Consider the following 12,779-nt stretch of genomic DNA (forward strand, 5'->3'; position numbering starts at 1 on the left):
GCTACCAAACCCTTGGGGGGCGGAGGGAGGGGGCACAACAGAGGGGGTGGAGCCTGTACGTTTGCCCCGCCCCGTTTCCGAAGTGGCCCCTCCCATCAACTGTTATTCCGCCCCCTAACCCTCCGAAATGTAGGTTTGCGCCATGACCGCGCGCCTTCCTCTGTATGGTGTCTGACCTCCGACAGCCGTTGCCTCCAGTCTAGTTTTAAACGGAAAACATTAAAATGGTATCGCTCCAGCCAGGTCAAGACTACCTGGTCAGTGCTATATCAATCTATATTTGTAAAATATTATACAAACATACTAAGTAGGCGATAATTTTATACAGATGCATAGTATTTTGAAGATTAAAATGCATTTTTCATAAATATTTCTATTTTATCTTTCTGTATTGTGGTTGTTCAGACGACGACTATGAAGAAGATTCATTACAAAGATGGCCACTTTGTTCACCATCACTTTGAAGAACTCACGCCTTTCCATCAAATGAGATAGAAGGAAGATGGCGGCAGATGTCACGTGAGAGCGGCGCGCGTTGCGCTGCTGAGTCAGGCTCAGATGATGCCTGTTTGAGGCGGGGCAGACACATTTTGATAAATAGGGAAGGAGGACTGTAGATCAGCTGACTTCTTACACTGGGACGCCGGGGTACAGCAGAAAAACGCATTGAAAGGAGTGCTGTGCGCGGTCTGGAGAGGGTAGCTTTGGACCATCCAACTCGCAGCTATGAAGTTTCTCCTCGTATTACCGCTGTTGCTGGCTTCGGGTGAGTGTAGATAGTGAGCAGGGTGAGCTCCGCTAGCATACATCCGCTGATCCACCGCCGCTAATGTGCACGGTCGAGCACGCCACTATACTAAATGCCTGAAAAAATGTACGGTACACACATGAATTTAACTAACCTAACCATACCGCTCCAGTAGGGAGTCTGACTGTGTGGATGGTACGATAATGGATACAGTCATGAAAGGGGTGGGTAAACGCCCTTGAAACTCAGACTAGATGCAGATGGACCGGTTTCAGAATCCTTTGGTAGAGAAGCGGAGTACAGAACATACATGGCAACATTTTAGATCACTCAAGCGCCTTCCTGCCGTGAGTCAGAAAGTAGGAGTGTTTTGTCAATTTTTTTGCATTTGGGTGAGCGATTGTAGGCGGGAGTCAGGAAAAATGGCTTCCGAAACCAAATAAAAGGACAGTTGTCCACCTAAATAGCGACCTCACTTATGTATGTATACAGGGATAGGTAGGTCGATACATGCCTTGGCGATGGGGTGTGCCATGCCTACAATATTGGCTAAATTGTATAGCCAAGTTCTCGTTCGGATTTTCTTTGTCATTCAATCATTGACTCCGCCACAAAGCTTTGGGCGATATTATGGCGTTGTCAACCGTAAGGGCTGTGGTTCGGCTCAGTGTGTTCCTACTCTGTTCTTAAGTGCGCTCCGTTATCCCTTAATAACTAGTGGCTCTTCAGTCCGTGATCTATTTGTGCCAGTCTTCCTTGTCTGGTGGGGCTATAGTTTTGTCCTTGGTCAGCTTCCAGATCTGTTCTTAAAGGCGTTTCTTTCTTTCATGTAGTGGAAGACTCGACAACCTGCTGCCCCTTGTTGATTCTTAATTTTTGTATATAAGACTCTTCTCTCCACGTTCCTTTTTTTTTTTTTTTTTCTCTGTATTTGAAATGTGCGGATTCTATGTCTACGCTGCTTTTGATACAAACCTATTTTGCTACACGCCCTCCAGGAGATTGGAATAAATAGGCAAGACCAGTTTTCAAGGTGGAAATCGGTGCCACTGGAAGCTTTATTAGATAAAGCCAAGGAGTTATCTTACAGGTGTTCTGTGTTTCTCCAACACAGGATATTCAATGCTGGGTGTGGCTTAAGTACACCCCGTCCCACTCCCCCAATGGCAGTGTCCTGAGGACCCTGCTGGGTGAGCCCGTTCCTCCCTAGACATTTCCCTCTCTACCCATGGCCATTTGTTTCCTTTTCGCATTTCACTTTCCCCAGACGATTTTTTTTCGGTGCCTTTATTCACAGTACACTGTCTTCTACTCTTCACTTTTGTTCCCAATTTCACGTACCTTCTTACATTCTAATTTTTATTCCCTTGTTCTATCCATCTACCATGCTAATTCTAGCGCTTAGTGTTCACTCCTTCCCTTCTATATACTATTTGTTTGTTCTGTCTAGTATGCTACTATTCAAATTCAATTTGCCGTCTTCATTGATCTTGCATCCAAACTTTTCTTCCATTTCCCCCCGCCCTATCTATTCCCCCAAGTTGCCGGTTCTAGCCATCGTCCCCCAGCAAGTTACTGTCCTCCCCTGCCATGCCAACCTTAACCCCCAGAGCCCTTCCACTCTCCACTCTCTCCCCCCCCCCCCCCCCCAAGTACTTTTTCTTTTATCTATTCCCCTACTTATTTCTTTCCCAAACCTTACTGTGACACCTTCTACCCATTTTGCATTTTCCATTCTCTATTCCGCCCCCCCCCCCCCGGGCCTCCCCTAAGTCTAGTACTCCAAGACACCATTCATTCTAAGCTATTGGCTGCGCAGTCCCTACGTGATCTGATAGTGCTTTCTATTTTATCGACCTGTGACGATGCCAAGACTCTCTGCTGGTTGATAGCGGCAGATGGTCCCCCCCCCCCTCCCAACCCCCTTCCAAGAGAACAGGTTGTGGCTCACCCTACTTCCTCATAACTTCTGCTTACCCGACTGCATTCACTTATCCGAACCTTCAATGACATTCACGAGGCCCTTTGGATGTCAGTGGCGTGCATGCACTCGCACTCATCCTAACATTAACTGCATTAAAGGGGCCCTGCGGAGGTGTCAGCGGTGTGCACAATTTCACTCATCCTGACATTAAAACATTAGAGGACCCTCTGGACATGTTGGGCAGCGTGTCGCAGTTGTAGAGGAGCACCAGCCTGTCCTTAACCCTCGTGAGAGTCTCTTGCGTCCACTGAGTTTCCACCATCACCTAATTTATTGTAGCCTGGTGCCCCTTCCCTCCCAGCGCAACCGACAACATACCCTCGAACCCACTTAACACAAAGAAATCCCCAGCCTTAACCAAAGGGTGACTTGCTTGTTTTTTTACCAACCTAAACCTTAGGACCTGTAAACCTGGGCCCAAGAAGTCTCGCTACATATATTCGATAGTAATGTTGGCCAACCTCTTGTATATCGCTGGCCATAACTCTTATAAGGTGCTGTGTTGTAAGCACCGAGAGCCCCAGGTGCATGGCCCAACAAACTTCCCCAACCCCTTCACCCCCCACACATAAACTTAAGGATTGATAGCTAGGTGTAAGTAAATATTGTAAATATGTGCCCAGAACAGCCTGCCACTCTCGTGGTCCACCTCCGCCTTGTGATGTGCTACCCCCATCTCTGGGCCTAAATTGGCCCTTGTTTCCTTGGGGTTGGCTGTGTGGGAGCCCCACTACGGGAGGCGCCTGCCATTTTGCCTCTGTTGTCGATGCGTTTGCCCACCAAGCCAGTGGTAGCACAGCAGCAAGGCTTATTCTCAGGAAGGGTTTTAAGTGTGTAGTGCTGAGTCCACACAGAGCAACATCAATCATTCTAGTTAAATGGAGGAGTGTACACATATTTACACTTGCATATCAATTCTGTACATTCCCCTTTAGGAGGAATAGCAATGTTTTCAGACCAGTGAAAGAACTCTATGCGCTCTGATGCCTTGGTCATAGAACAACTTTCTCAGCTCTTACAATGTTAAACAGATGGTTCGAGTCCTTGTGCCCAAAAGCTACTAGTGCCAAAGTCGATAATTCACAGGTAGGTTTTTAGTACTAGTTCAGGGATTAAGATTAGATAAGCAGAAGTTGGAGTTGAAAACAGCTCCTGGGTAGCCGGCCTAGACCAGAGAGCAGGGGCTAGTGCATAGCATTCCGCAAATCAAACTTCAACATAAGATGCAAACTAAACATTTTGCTTTTTATTTTGACTAAATTATGCTTTAAAGTGCATAGCATTCCGCAAATCAAACTTCAACATAAGATGCAAACTAAACATTTTGCTTTTTATTTTGACTAAATTATGCTTTAAATGTCTTATGTCCTTTGTCCCAACAGTTATTGTTTGGCATCACTTGGCCTGGGGAGCCAAAAGTAGCTTCTGGTTCTACACTCATTGGGCTCTGCAAGGCTGCAAGTAGGAGCTGAATGGCTCCCAGCTCCCTTCAATGTTGTACCCTGCAGTACTGTTAAGGAAAAATCTTTACTTTGCTAATTCCCTACAACCCCAGAGACCCTCATCTCTTTTGCTGGACTTTAGGACTTGAGTGAGATCTTTTTCTCACTCTTGTGTTTTGACCTGTTTACTCTGCTTTTGGAGCCTGACAAACTATGGGCATCTACCTTTTGTATGGTGACACACACCTTCAGTGCAGTGTCACTGAGAAATCCTTTTTAGATTTCTCATAAGGTTGTGACTTGCGGTTCCCAAGAATAGTAAGTGAAATTGACTATTTCTTTGTAGGTCCAGCACCCCCATCTTATGTAAGTGCTGGGGGTTTACCTAGTAGCCCCTTGTCCTACATTATCATGTAACATTTATGTTATCCTCACCACCTTAAATGGCTGGTGGCAGTGGTTTAATTTTTCTACTATTGTGCTTTCCTACCACAGGTTTAATTCTCAGCTGCAGTGCAGCACCCATGGATCCCCATTTCTGTCAAAATGGCCAGGTCTTTTTTTTTTTTTTGCTATTTTCTGTTTGCGGTCTTTCTTGCATAAGTCTAACACAAGTTACCATCTATGAGGGACAGAAGCATCAAAGTCAAGGGGTCGAGAAATCCATAATGAAGTGCATCTGAATCTGTCCAGGAGTCTCCTAAGCAGGACACCTCCCAAGCGCGAGTCCCCTCACGAGTGAAGGAAGCCCAACCGGTATCCGAGATCCCCAGTGGTATTTACCGAGCACTGAAACTGAAGTGCTGCTGAACCGAAAAGAGCCTGTAACTGCCTCCAAATTGCTGCCGCAGGAGCCTGCCAGACGTCATGCTTGTCCCCACGACTGGGGCTCAGGAACCCAGGGTCTGCACTGCTGCAGGACAATCCAGCTGGACCACATCAAACCAAAGATACTGTTGAGACTTGGGGTACTTAACTCAATGTCTACTTAGCTGTGCTCTTGCAAGTTGAGACTTGCATTAGCTTACTTTAGAGTTGGTTCTAACTCTGCTTTTCACAGCTTGTGACCCTGCACATGATATTTAAAACTCTAACTTTCTAAGACAAGTGCCTCAGGTCCCTAGACTGGGCTCCACTTGACTTTGGCTGTCCTGGCTCCCTGCAGACTCTTCTAGTCCATTGACTTTGATACTTAATCCTTCATAGATGGTAACTTGTGTTAGACTGTTATTGCTGGGAAAGGCTTGTCTAGACTTCATTGGAAGATTTAGTATAGTCAACCACCTGAGAACCTGTTTAACCTTTTTCCTACCTTAACCTTTCCTTTCTGCAAGTATAACTTGTGATGTATAAATGCCATTACACTCCTTGTGAATGAAGCCTCCTCCGGGTGTAGGAATTGTGTAAATGGCATATCCAGAGTATCCACCAACTTGTGCAGATTCTGAAATATATTTTAAAAGTATATTTGCTGCCTAAATGGCCTTTTTTTAAAGAATGCTTATTGAAAATTTATATTAGATAAATAACAGAAACCATGAGTATACGTGTTACTTGTAAATATAAATTTCATTGCTACAGCTCACATGTACCCCTCTTGAGATGGGTATGGCTGCTCATTCACACTACCAACTTGTGTATTAGACCAAAAGGTTGTTACTGAATACCAGCAGATAACTCTTGTGTAGTCTCGCACAGTGGGATTACTCCAATTCTTGCCTAACAAGTACTCAATCCCAGTCCTTTGGATAGTCCGAGGAAGTGATCCTTGAACATGCCTCCACTGACCAGACAAGGAAGAGTGATTTCGGGACAGAACTTTACACCCATTTAACCCCATCGAGTACAAGGTGGGGGATTAAAACAAGTATGTGAACTTAATCCCCTGACTTTGATTTCTCTAGAGACTACTACTACTGCTGGTGTTATGTATTCTGTTTGGGACACATTTTAGGGTTTGAAATTGAGGGGTGCTGGGTGTTAATCTACCGTTTGTGGCCTAAAGGAGCCTGGTTAGCTTGACTCCAACAGCTACTAGGAGTTACACTTGGCTCTCCAAGCCAACTAATGCTGAATAAACACTTCTATTTGTTTGAGCATTTGTAGCGCCCATACCACAGAATTGTTTCAAGGTCCCACACAGCTAAATATGGAAGGAAGGAACGAGGGGAATTCATAACAATTGCAAAACGGCAAATATACATTTGGTCCTACTAGGCGTGTGGCATTTGGATGTGCATTGAAGTGCAAGAGATGGGGAGGCGGGGTGGGTGGCTGGGAGGAAAGGACACATACTGCTGGATGCCTGTGAGGGAAGGCCTAGGGTGGACCTGCAAGGGACAGTGCAGTGTGGGGAGGTGGTGCTGGTGACTGGGCAGAAGGCCTCCTAACCTGTGAGATGCATGAGGACCATGCCACCAGTCTCGCTGGCAGTGGGGTTGTTAACAAGGGAGGGAAAGGGGTAGAGAAGAGCAGAGGCAGTGCTGAAGATGGTGGGGGCGGTGCTGGTGTCGACTTAGCAGAAGGCCTGGTAACCTGTTATTACTGAGGGACCAGGCTGCCAGTCTCGGTGGCAGTGGGAGTTACCAGGGGAGGGTAAGGGGTAGAGAAGTAAGAGTATTGAGAAGATTCCGGAACTTAAGGATTTCTGGCTGAATTATGACTGGAAAATCTATAAATAAATATTAGGGATCCTGTACAGTTTCCTAGTTCCCTAGTTGTAGCTGCATCTTCATGCTGGCTACCAAGGGGATGCTGCTATCTTTAAACTGCTGGGATGTCTGGTGCACTGGTCACCTGCACCTTGAGTTGGTTCAATTCGGTTGCAGTACTTGGGAATCTCTTCCAGATACCTTAAAACCCATTCTTGGGACGATTTCTGCAGGGCAGACCAACTTGGGACACCTCCAGGGATTGCAGGAGTATTGCAATGGCAGGCACCAGTCCTGTGGAGACAATCAGTGGATGAACAAATCGGGCCCAGCACAGCTTTCATTCATGCAAGAAGGCTGAAAATGCAGCAGCAGGTGTCTTATTACATAAGTTGAAGATCTGTGATGTAGTTGTAGTGGCTGCTGCAGTGAGGTAGCCCAGGAGAACTAGTCGGCACACTGCTTGGCCAAGGTAAGTACACTGCTTGGTCCCGGTACTCTAAGACCAAACAGTCATTAACACCCCCAAACGGGTATTAAGACTGCTTGGTGTGACTGGTTGAAGCACTGACTAGGGTCTTGATCAAGACAGTGGGGCTTTGCCAGGACAGCACTGGAGTTGATGCTGGCCAGCTGCGGGGGACGGCCTTGGTTTGTCAGCTGGCTGACTTCTTCATAGAGGTTTTCACTCCAACAACCTGTGGAAGGATACCTCCTTTTAGCCAGGATGTGGGCAGGAGGCATGTCCATGCCCAATTAAAACGGGCAATGGCTATCCAATCTTCAATTGCCACAACATCTTCCCAGCAAGACTTTCAGGCATCAGTTATGTTGGGACTGCAAAGTTCCTGCACCTTCTGGCCACACACAAACTGCCAGTGAGCCCCTGCTTTCCCTGGGAAATGGTATTCCTGTCTGAAGGCTAAAGAACAACCTAGCCAAAGTGAAAATCCTTTCGTAACCACGTGTGGTAAATAGTGCACCTGTAAATTGTTCAAAACTGTAAATGCAAAGCAGGTTAGTCCAAATCAAGTGAGGACAAACGTAAACAGACTACTTGTAGTAATATACAACAAAAGGCAATTTGAAATGAGCGGCAGAGGCAAGTAACATTTGCATAAAATGCTCAATTGGTTAAACGCACTTAAATATGAAATGCAACACATCAATACCAAAAAGACAAATTGTGACAGGGGGCAGGTGAACACATAGCTCAATATCAACTGAGTACCTGGTGTCACCACTTTGACAAATTCAAAAATACATAATCCAAATTGCATTTTTCAAATGCAGTTTAACATTTCAAAGAATAACATTTCTCATTGTCCATTTGTTTTAAATGTTGCTTGTTTTTATAGATTTTTGTCGTACAGTTAAATGCATAGGTTTGTTCCGCATCAGTCTGGTAGCTTGCTAGCCAGGCTCTTCTAGGTTATAAGCAGTAGCTAAATGGCTCTCGGCACTCCTCAATTCTGAACCCTGCACAGTGGGACAGACTTGTATGCACTTTCATGTGTGACTGAATCACACTATTAAAGTGAACCGCATTGTCTACACCTTCAAATGCCTTGCATTCTGACACTTTAGAGCAGATCTATATAAATACCATCGGTACTGTGCAATGTCAGATACTGTAGAGAATGCTTTCGGAGTAATGACAAACATGAAATTAATCGTATAACTGGGGCAAGTTGGCTCAATTTCATTCAGTATGTATTGCACCTGTTCCTGAAAACAGTTACACGATCTACTTTTGGATGCTTACAGTATTATGGCGCTTTGTTCTTGAGGTCTAGGACTGTGTGGGTTTGCCAGCAATGTAATTAAAAGAAATCTAACTTACTGTCCAAGCTTGGTCAATGTTGACATCTGGAGTAATTCACGATTCCTGGAGGAAATCTTAATCCCGATTTATATAAAAGGTTATTGGGCATAGCGTCTTTTACCATTGTTGTGATACGTGCTGTGAGTTGAACGCCCTCGGGGACCATAGTCGTCGTGGTCAATGGAAAAATAGGATGTTAAGTAGTGCGTGTGCACTCGGTGTGTGTGCAGGTAGGCTGAATTCTGCATTATAATACTAGGAGTGGTGTGGATATTGTGGGTAGCTGCATTATAGCAGGGGTGGTATCTGAGTGTGCGGCTAGGCAGTCTACTGTAGTCAATTTTGTTCTGCCGAGCATGGGAGTTTCTCTTCCTGGCTTAACGATAACAAAGTTGAATTTGGCCATTTCACAAACATGCTGTATCAGGTCTACTTGAGCGGTTAATTGCTTATAGGTTAAAACCTCAATGAGCAGTTGGATCCAGTTCTGTTCTGTTGGGATTACGAGTACTTGCTAGATAGTGGTAGGTTATTCAATTTACCTAAGACCATGCTGTTAATGCTGTGCCGCCTGACATTTTTAGGTGCAGTGGATGGCTGAGTATTCCATGTGTTTGAGTATTGGGCAAAAGCTCATTGTCATTTACAGAGATTGTCTCGCTAGATTCCTCACCTGATAAGAGCATTGTACATTGCCAGTAAAACAAATCCAGTACAGTCATGCTAATGGGCCCAGGGTTCTGAGTCCCAGGTCTTAGTGGATGGTTGAGTATTCCTGTAGTCTATGGTTTGAGTGGCGAGTAACACTGCATCATTGTCCCTTACAGGAGATGAACTTGCCAGAGACCTCCCCGATCAGGGTATACTGCATACGAGTAGGACAAAGAGTAAACCCCATCATTGGTACATATTGGCTACTAGGCCCTCTGGAGTTCTGGGCCTTCATTCGAGGCCAAGTTTTCAACATGTTAGTGCATAGGTGCTACTGGGCATTCATTGCCGACACATGCAAGGGGCCAACATAACTCAGTTGTTACTGGCAACTGGGTTCCGTCTGTTATTCTTGGCACATAGTGTTGACCTGGCAATGTCTTGGCTGCGGGTGGTTGGTCAGGAGGTATGGTTTCGTGGGGGTGCAAAGGCCAAATTGTTTTACACTTTTTTATGGGAAGAGCCAGTTTTAAGAGCTTTCTGGAATGCCATGTATTCTTGGATGTGGGGGGGCAGGTGGGAGCAGTGAGTTCCAGATTGATGAGTTGAGTAGGCTGACGTCCTGGAGGAATTGGAGGCAGGGACCACTAGGAGGGCTGTGCTTGACCCTAGAGTACAGGTTGGGAGGTAATGCATAATCTCTTGTATTTGGAGGCAGTTTGTTGAACAGCACGTTGAGTAATGCACAGGAAATCAATTTGTAACTATTAATACCTTCAAACGTACTATGCAATCCTACTTACTCCCCTCCACCACTATTGACAAAGCACCCAACTTTGCCACATGGACCATCTATTACCACCCATGCTCCCTGCCTGCCCTTGAAAAACGAGTTCCTAACTTCTGCTTGTTTTGAAAGCCCTGTTAATGTGTTCCTGCACCATCTGCTCTATTGCATTCCTAAATCTCTTCACTCCGTGACCACAATGCAATTTATCTCCCTTCCTCGCACCATTTGAACTACCTCTCCACGCTGAACATAATGCCAAGCTTCACTTGCACAATTCTGATCCCTCCCTGACCTCTGTAAATAACTCCACAGTACATATTTACCTAGTGTATACATTCACAAGGGACTTACTCTTTACTGCCTGGGCCTGTCTCTTCCATGTATTTTCCATCATTGGTATGAGTATTTCTCCGCGGATGTATGTCAACTGACTCAGGGTTTCACAGTTGAGTATTTCGTGGTCCACAAACCAGGTTACCCTCATACCCCAACAAGGAGGCATAACTGGCAGCTCTGATAGTTTGTGCCATATACTGGGTTTCCTTTGGGGTGACTGCCAGGGGCACCCAAACAACTACTTTGCTGCCTTTGTAAAATATAATGGGGCAATGGACCTGTTTTATCTGTTTCATGTGCCAATGATGCCAACCATTCTCTACATTTGCTAAAAATGTCCCCTTTGAAAAGAACAGAAAATGCCCAGGCAGTCCCTCACCTGCACCACGATAATGTCACAAACTGTCAAATTAAAGCTACACAAGAGGGTGTAAAGGTATTTTTATCTGCGTAACATAGGTTCATATCCAACTATTTTCACATCAGACTGATCCATATGCAATAGTGAATACTTTTAATCCACTGCACGCACCACAATCAAGGGCTTGTCAAATGTTCAGTCTTGAATTCCCATCCTGCAGTAAAACTTCCCACACTGATATTCTGAAGAAGCTTAGCTGCAAGTCGCTCAATGCAATAACAGTACATTTAACTAATTTCTTTACTTTCTGCTTAGGACTTGGTCTGGCACAAGCACTCTTATAGCACCATTGTTTCAGTTCACTAGAGGACTCGATTCAGTGCAATAGGCCAAAGTCAATGGGCTAGTGACTTGGATAAAGAGCAGTTTTTGTAGTAAACGGTAGTATTTGCCAATGTGCTCATGAGTAAAAAAGAATCATATGTTGGGTCACAAGCTGATTAGCCATGCAAATTGGGGAAAGTTTCACAAATTTACACGGTGAGTTAGTTCTCTCAATCGGATTGGCACCGTACCTTCTTAGTGTGAAGAAAGATGCAGCTGAAGACGTTGGTTTCCTGGCAGTTCCTGCAGATCTTGCTGTTCCTGAGCTTGTCGTGTGGACAAGAGGGGGATGCTGGTGACTCGTGCAGTGCACGGGTCAAAGAAGCTGGCAAAATGGAAGATCGGTTCAAGTAGCTGTTAAGCACAAGCTGGTGTCCTTCCCCCATGGTTAATCCTAACCAGCTCTGAGAATGGTATCCAGATGGCTTACGAGTTGATTGGCCCAACTCAAAGGAAGTCATCCGTGAAGGGGCTTCTCTGTTGAGATGAACTTGGCGATTCAGACCTGCAGCAGGGCTTTACCGGGCAAATCAACATTCCAGGAGTTGCAGCAGGCGTCCTCTTCCAGATCATCTTCAGTTCTTTCAACATACTCTCCTTTTTAAACAGTTTTCGTCCTTTCATTCCAGCCTAGCTGCCACTCACGCAGCAGGGTGGCTGTCCTTGCCGGACAGTCAGCCAGCCAATCGCGCCAGATTGCATTTTAGTCTCCTAGAAGACTAAGCACAGGGTAGTTTCAGGCACCTCCCTCACTTCTGCCCACCCCAGACACTGTCTTAAAACTTGATTATCCAAGAACATACACACACGTCAAAATACGAGTTGAAAAGCTCACTCTTTCCAGGTAAAAGAATCAAGCCCTCAATAAGTTGCTGGGGGTCTCTAAGGGGAAGGGAAGTGGCAGTTATGAGAATTTTCCCTAACACTGTTGTACCTGGCTTTCATTGTCTATTCGACAGCATTCAACAGTGTAAATCGGCTTCTGTGGGAGAAGTTGGCAAACTGGGGGTTGCCAGAAACCCCTCCTAAGCTGCATGAGGCTTGACCACTATGGCGTATTAGATTGCCCTGTTTACCTTGCTCAGCCTGTATTCTTCTCTTGGCCTCAGGGTTCTGCCCACCCACTTTCTCTGTTCACTGCAAGTTCAAAGGGGTTAATGAGTGCAGCTGTAATCCCCATTTTAAAGTGCCAAATGCCTGGGTGGGAGTTAATCAAATAATTGTAAATTAGTTGTTACAGTTCGCTTAAAGTATCAACTTTCTATTTGCTGAAGACCACTTTTTTTTAAAAAAAACCACCTGCTTTGAATCACAATTTACTTGATGTGCCTTACAAATGCGCAATGAACACAATCTAATTCCATGTGTAATGGGTGATTACAGTAGATCTACTGCAAACATGCATTTTCTTAAGTAGTTAGTGTAAGCCTTCTGTAGGGAAAGGTGCATCATTGAGAACACTTTTGAAAATGTACATTCCAAACGCTTTTGATGGAAAACCTCCCTCTGAACTGATAGTTGCATACATCTGTGCAACTGGTGCTCAACCAACGAGCTTATCCAACTCTTGTCATTCTGTTACCACCTATTGCTCCAATACATTTTAC

At 45.2% G+C, this 12,779-nt stretch overlaps 1 protein-coding gene across 2 annotated transcripts in view; it reads left to right on the forward strand.

Moving 5' to 3' along the window:
- The first annotated feature begins 581 nt into the window (after positions 1-581).
- The window catches only part of PSAP (prosaposin), a 314,987-nt gene continuing 302,789 nt past the window's right edge, over positions 582-12,779 (forward strand). The window contains exon 1 of one of the 2 annotated variants that reach the window (XM_069610721.1): positions 582-766. In XM_069610721.1, coding sequence (XP_069466822.1) covers positions 727-766 — 40 coding nt within the window. In that variant the 5' untranslated portion in view covers positions 582-726. The remainder of the gene's footprint in view (positions 767-12,779) is intronic. The other variant, XM_069610722.1, reaches the window with a different exon arrangement.

The sequence above is a fragment of the Ambystoma mexicanum genome, chromosome 8 (assembly GCF_040938575.1).
Source record: "Ambystoma mexicanum isolate Mex_15411 chromosome 8, UKY_AmexF1_1, whole genome shotgun sequence".
Lineage (NCBI taxonomy): Eukaryota > Metazoa > Chordata > Amphibia > Caudata > Ambystomatidae > Ambystoma > Ambystoma mexicanum.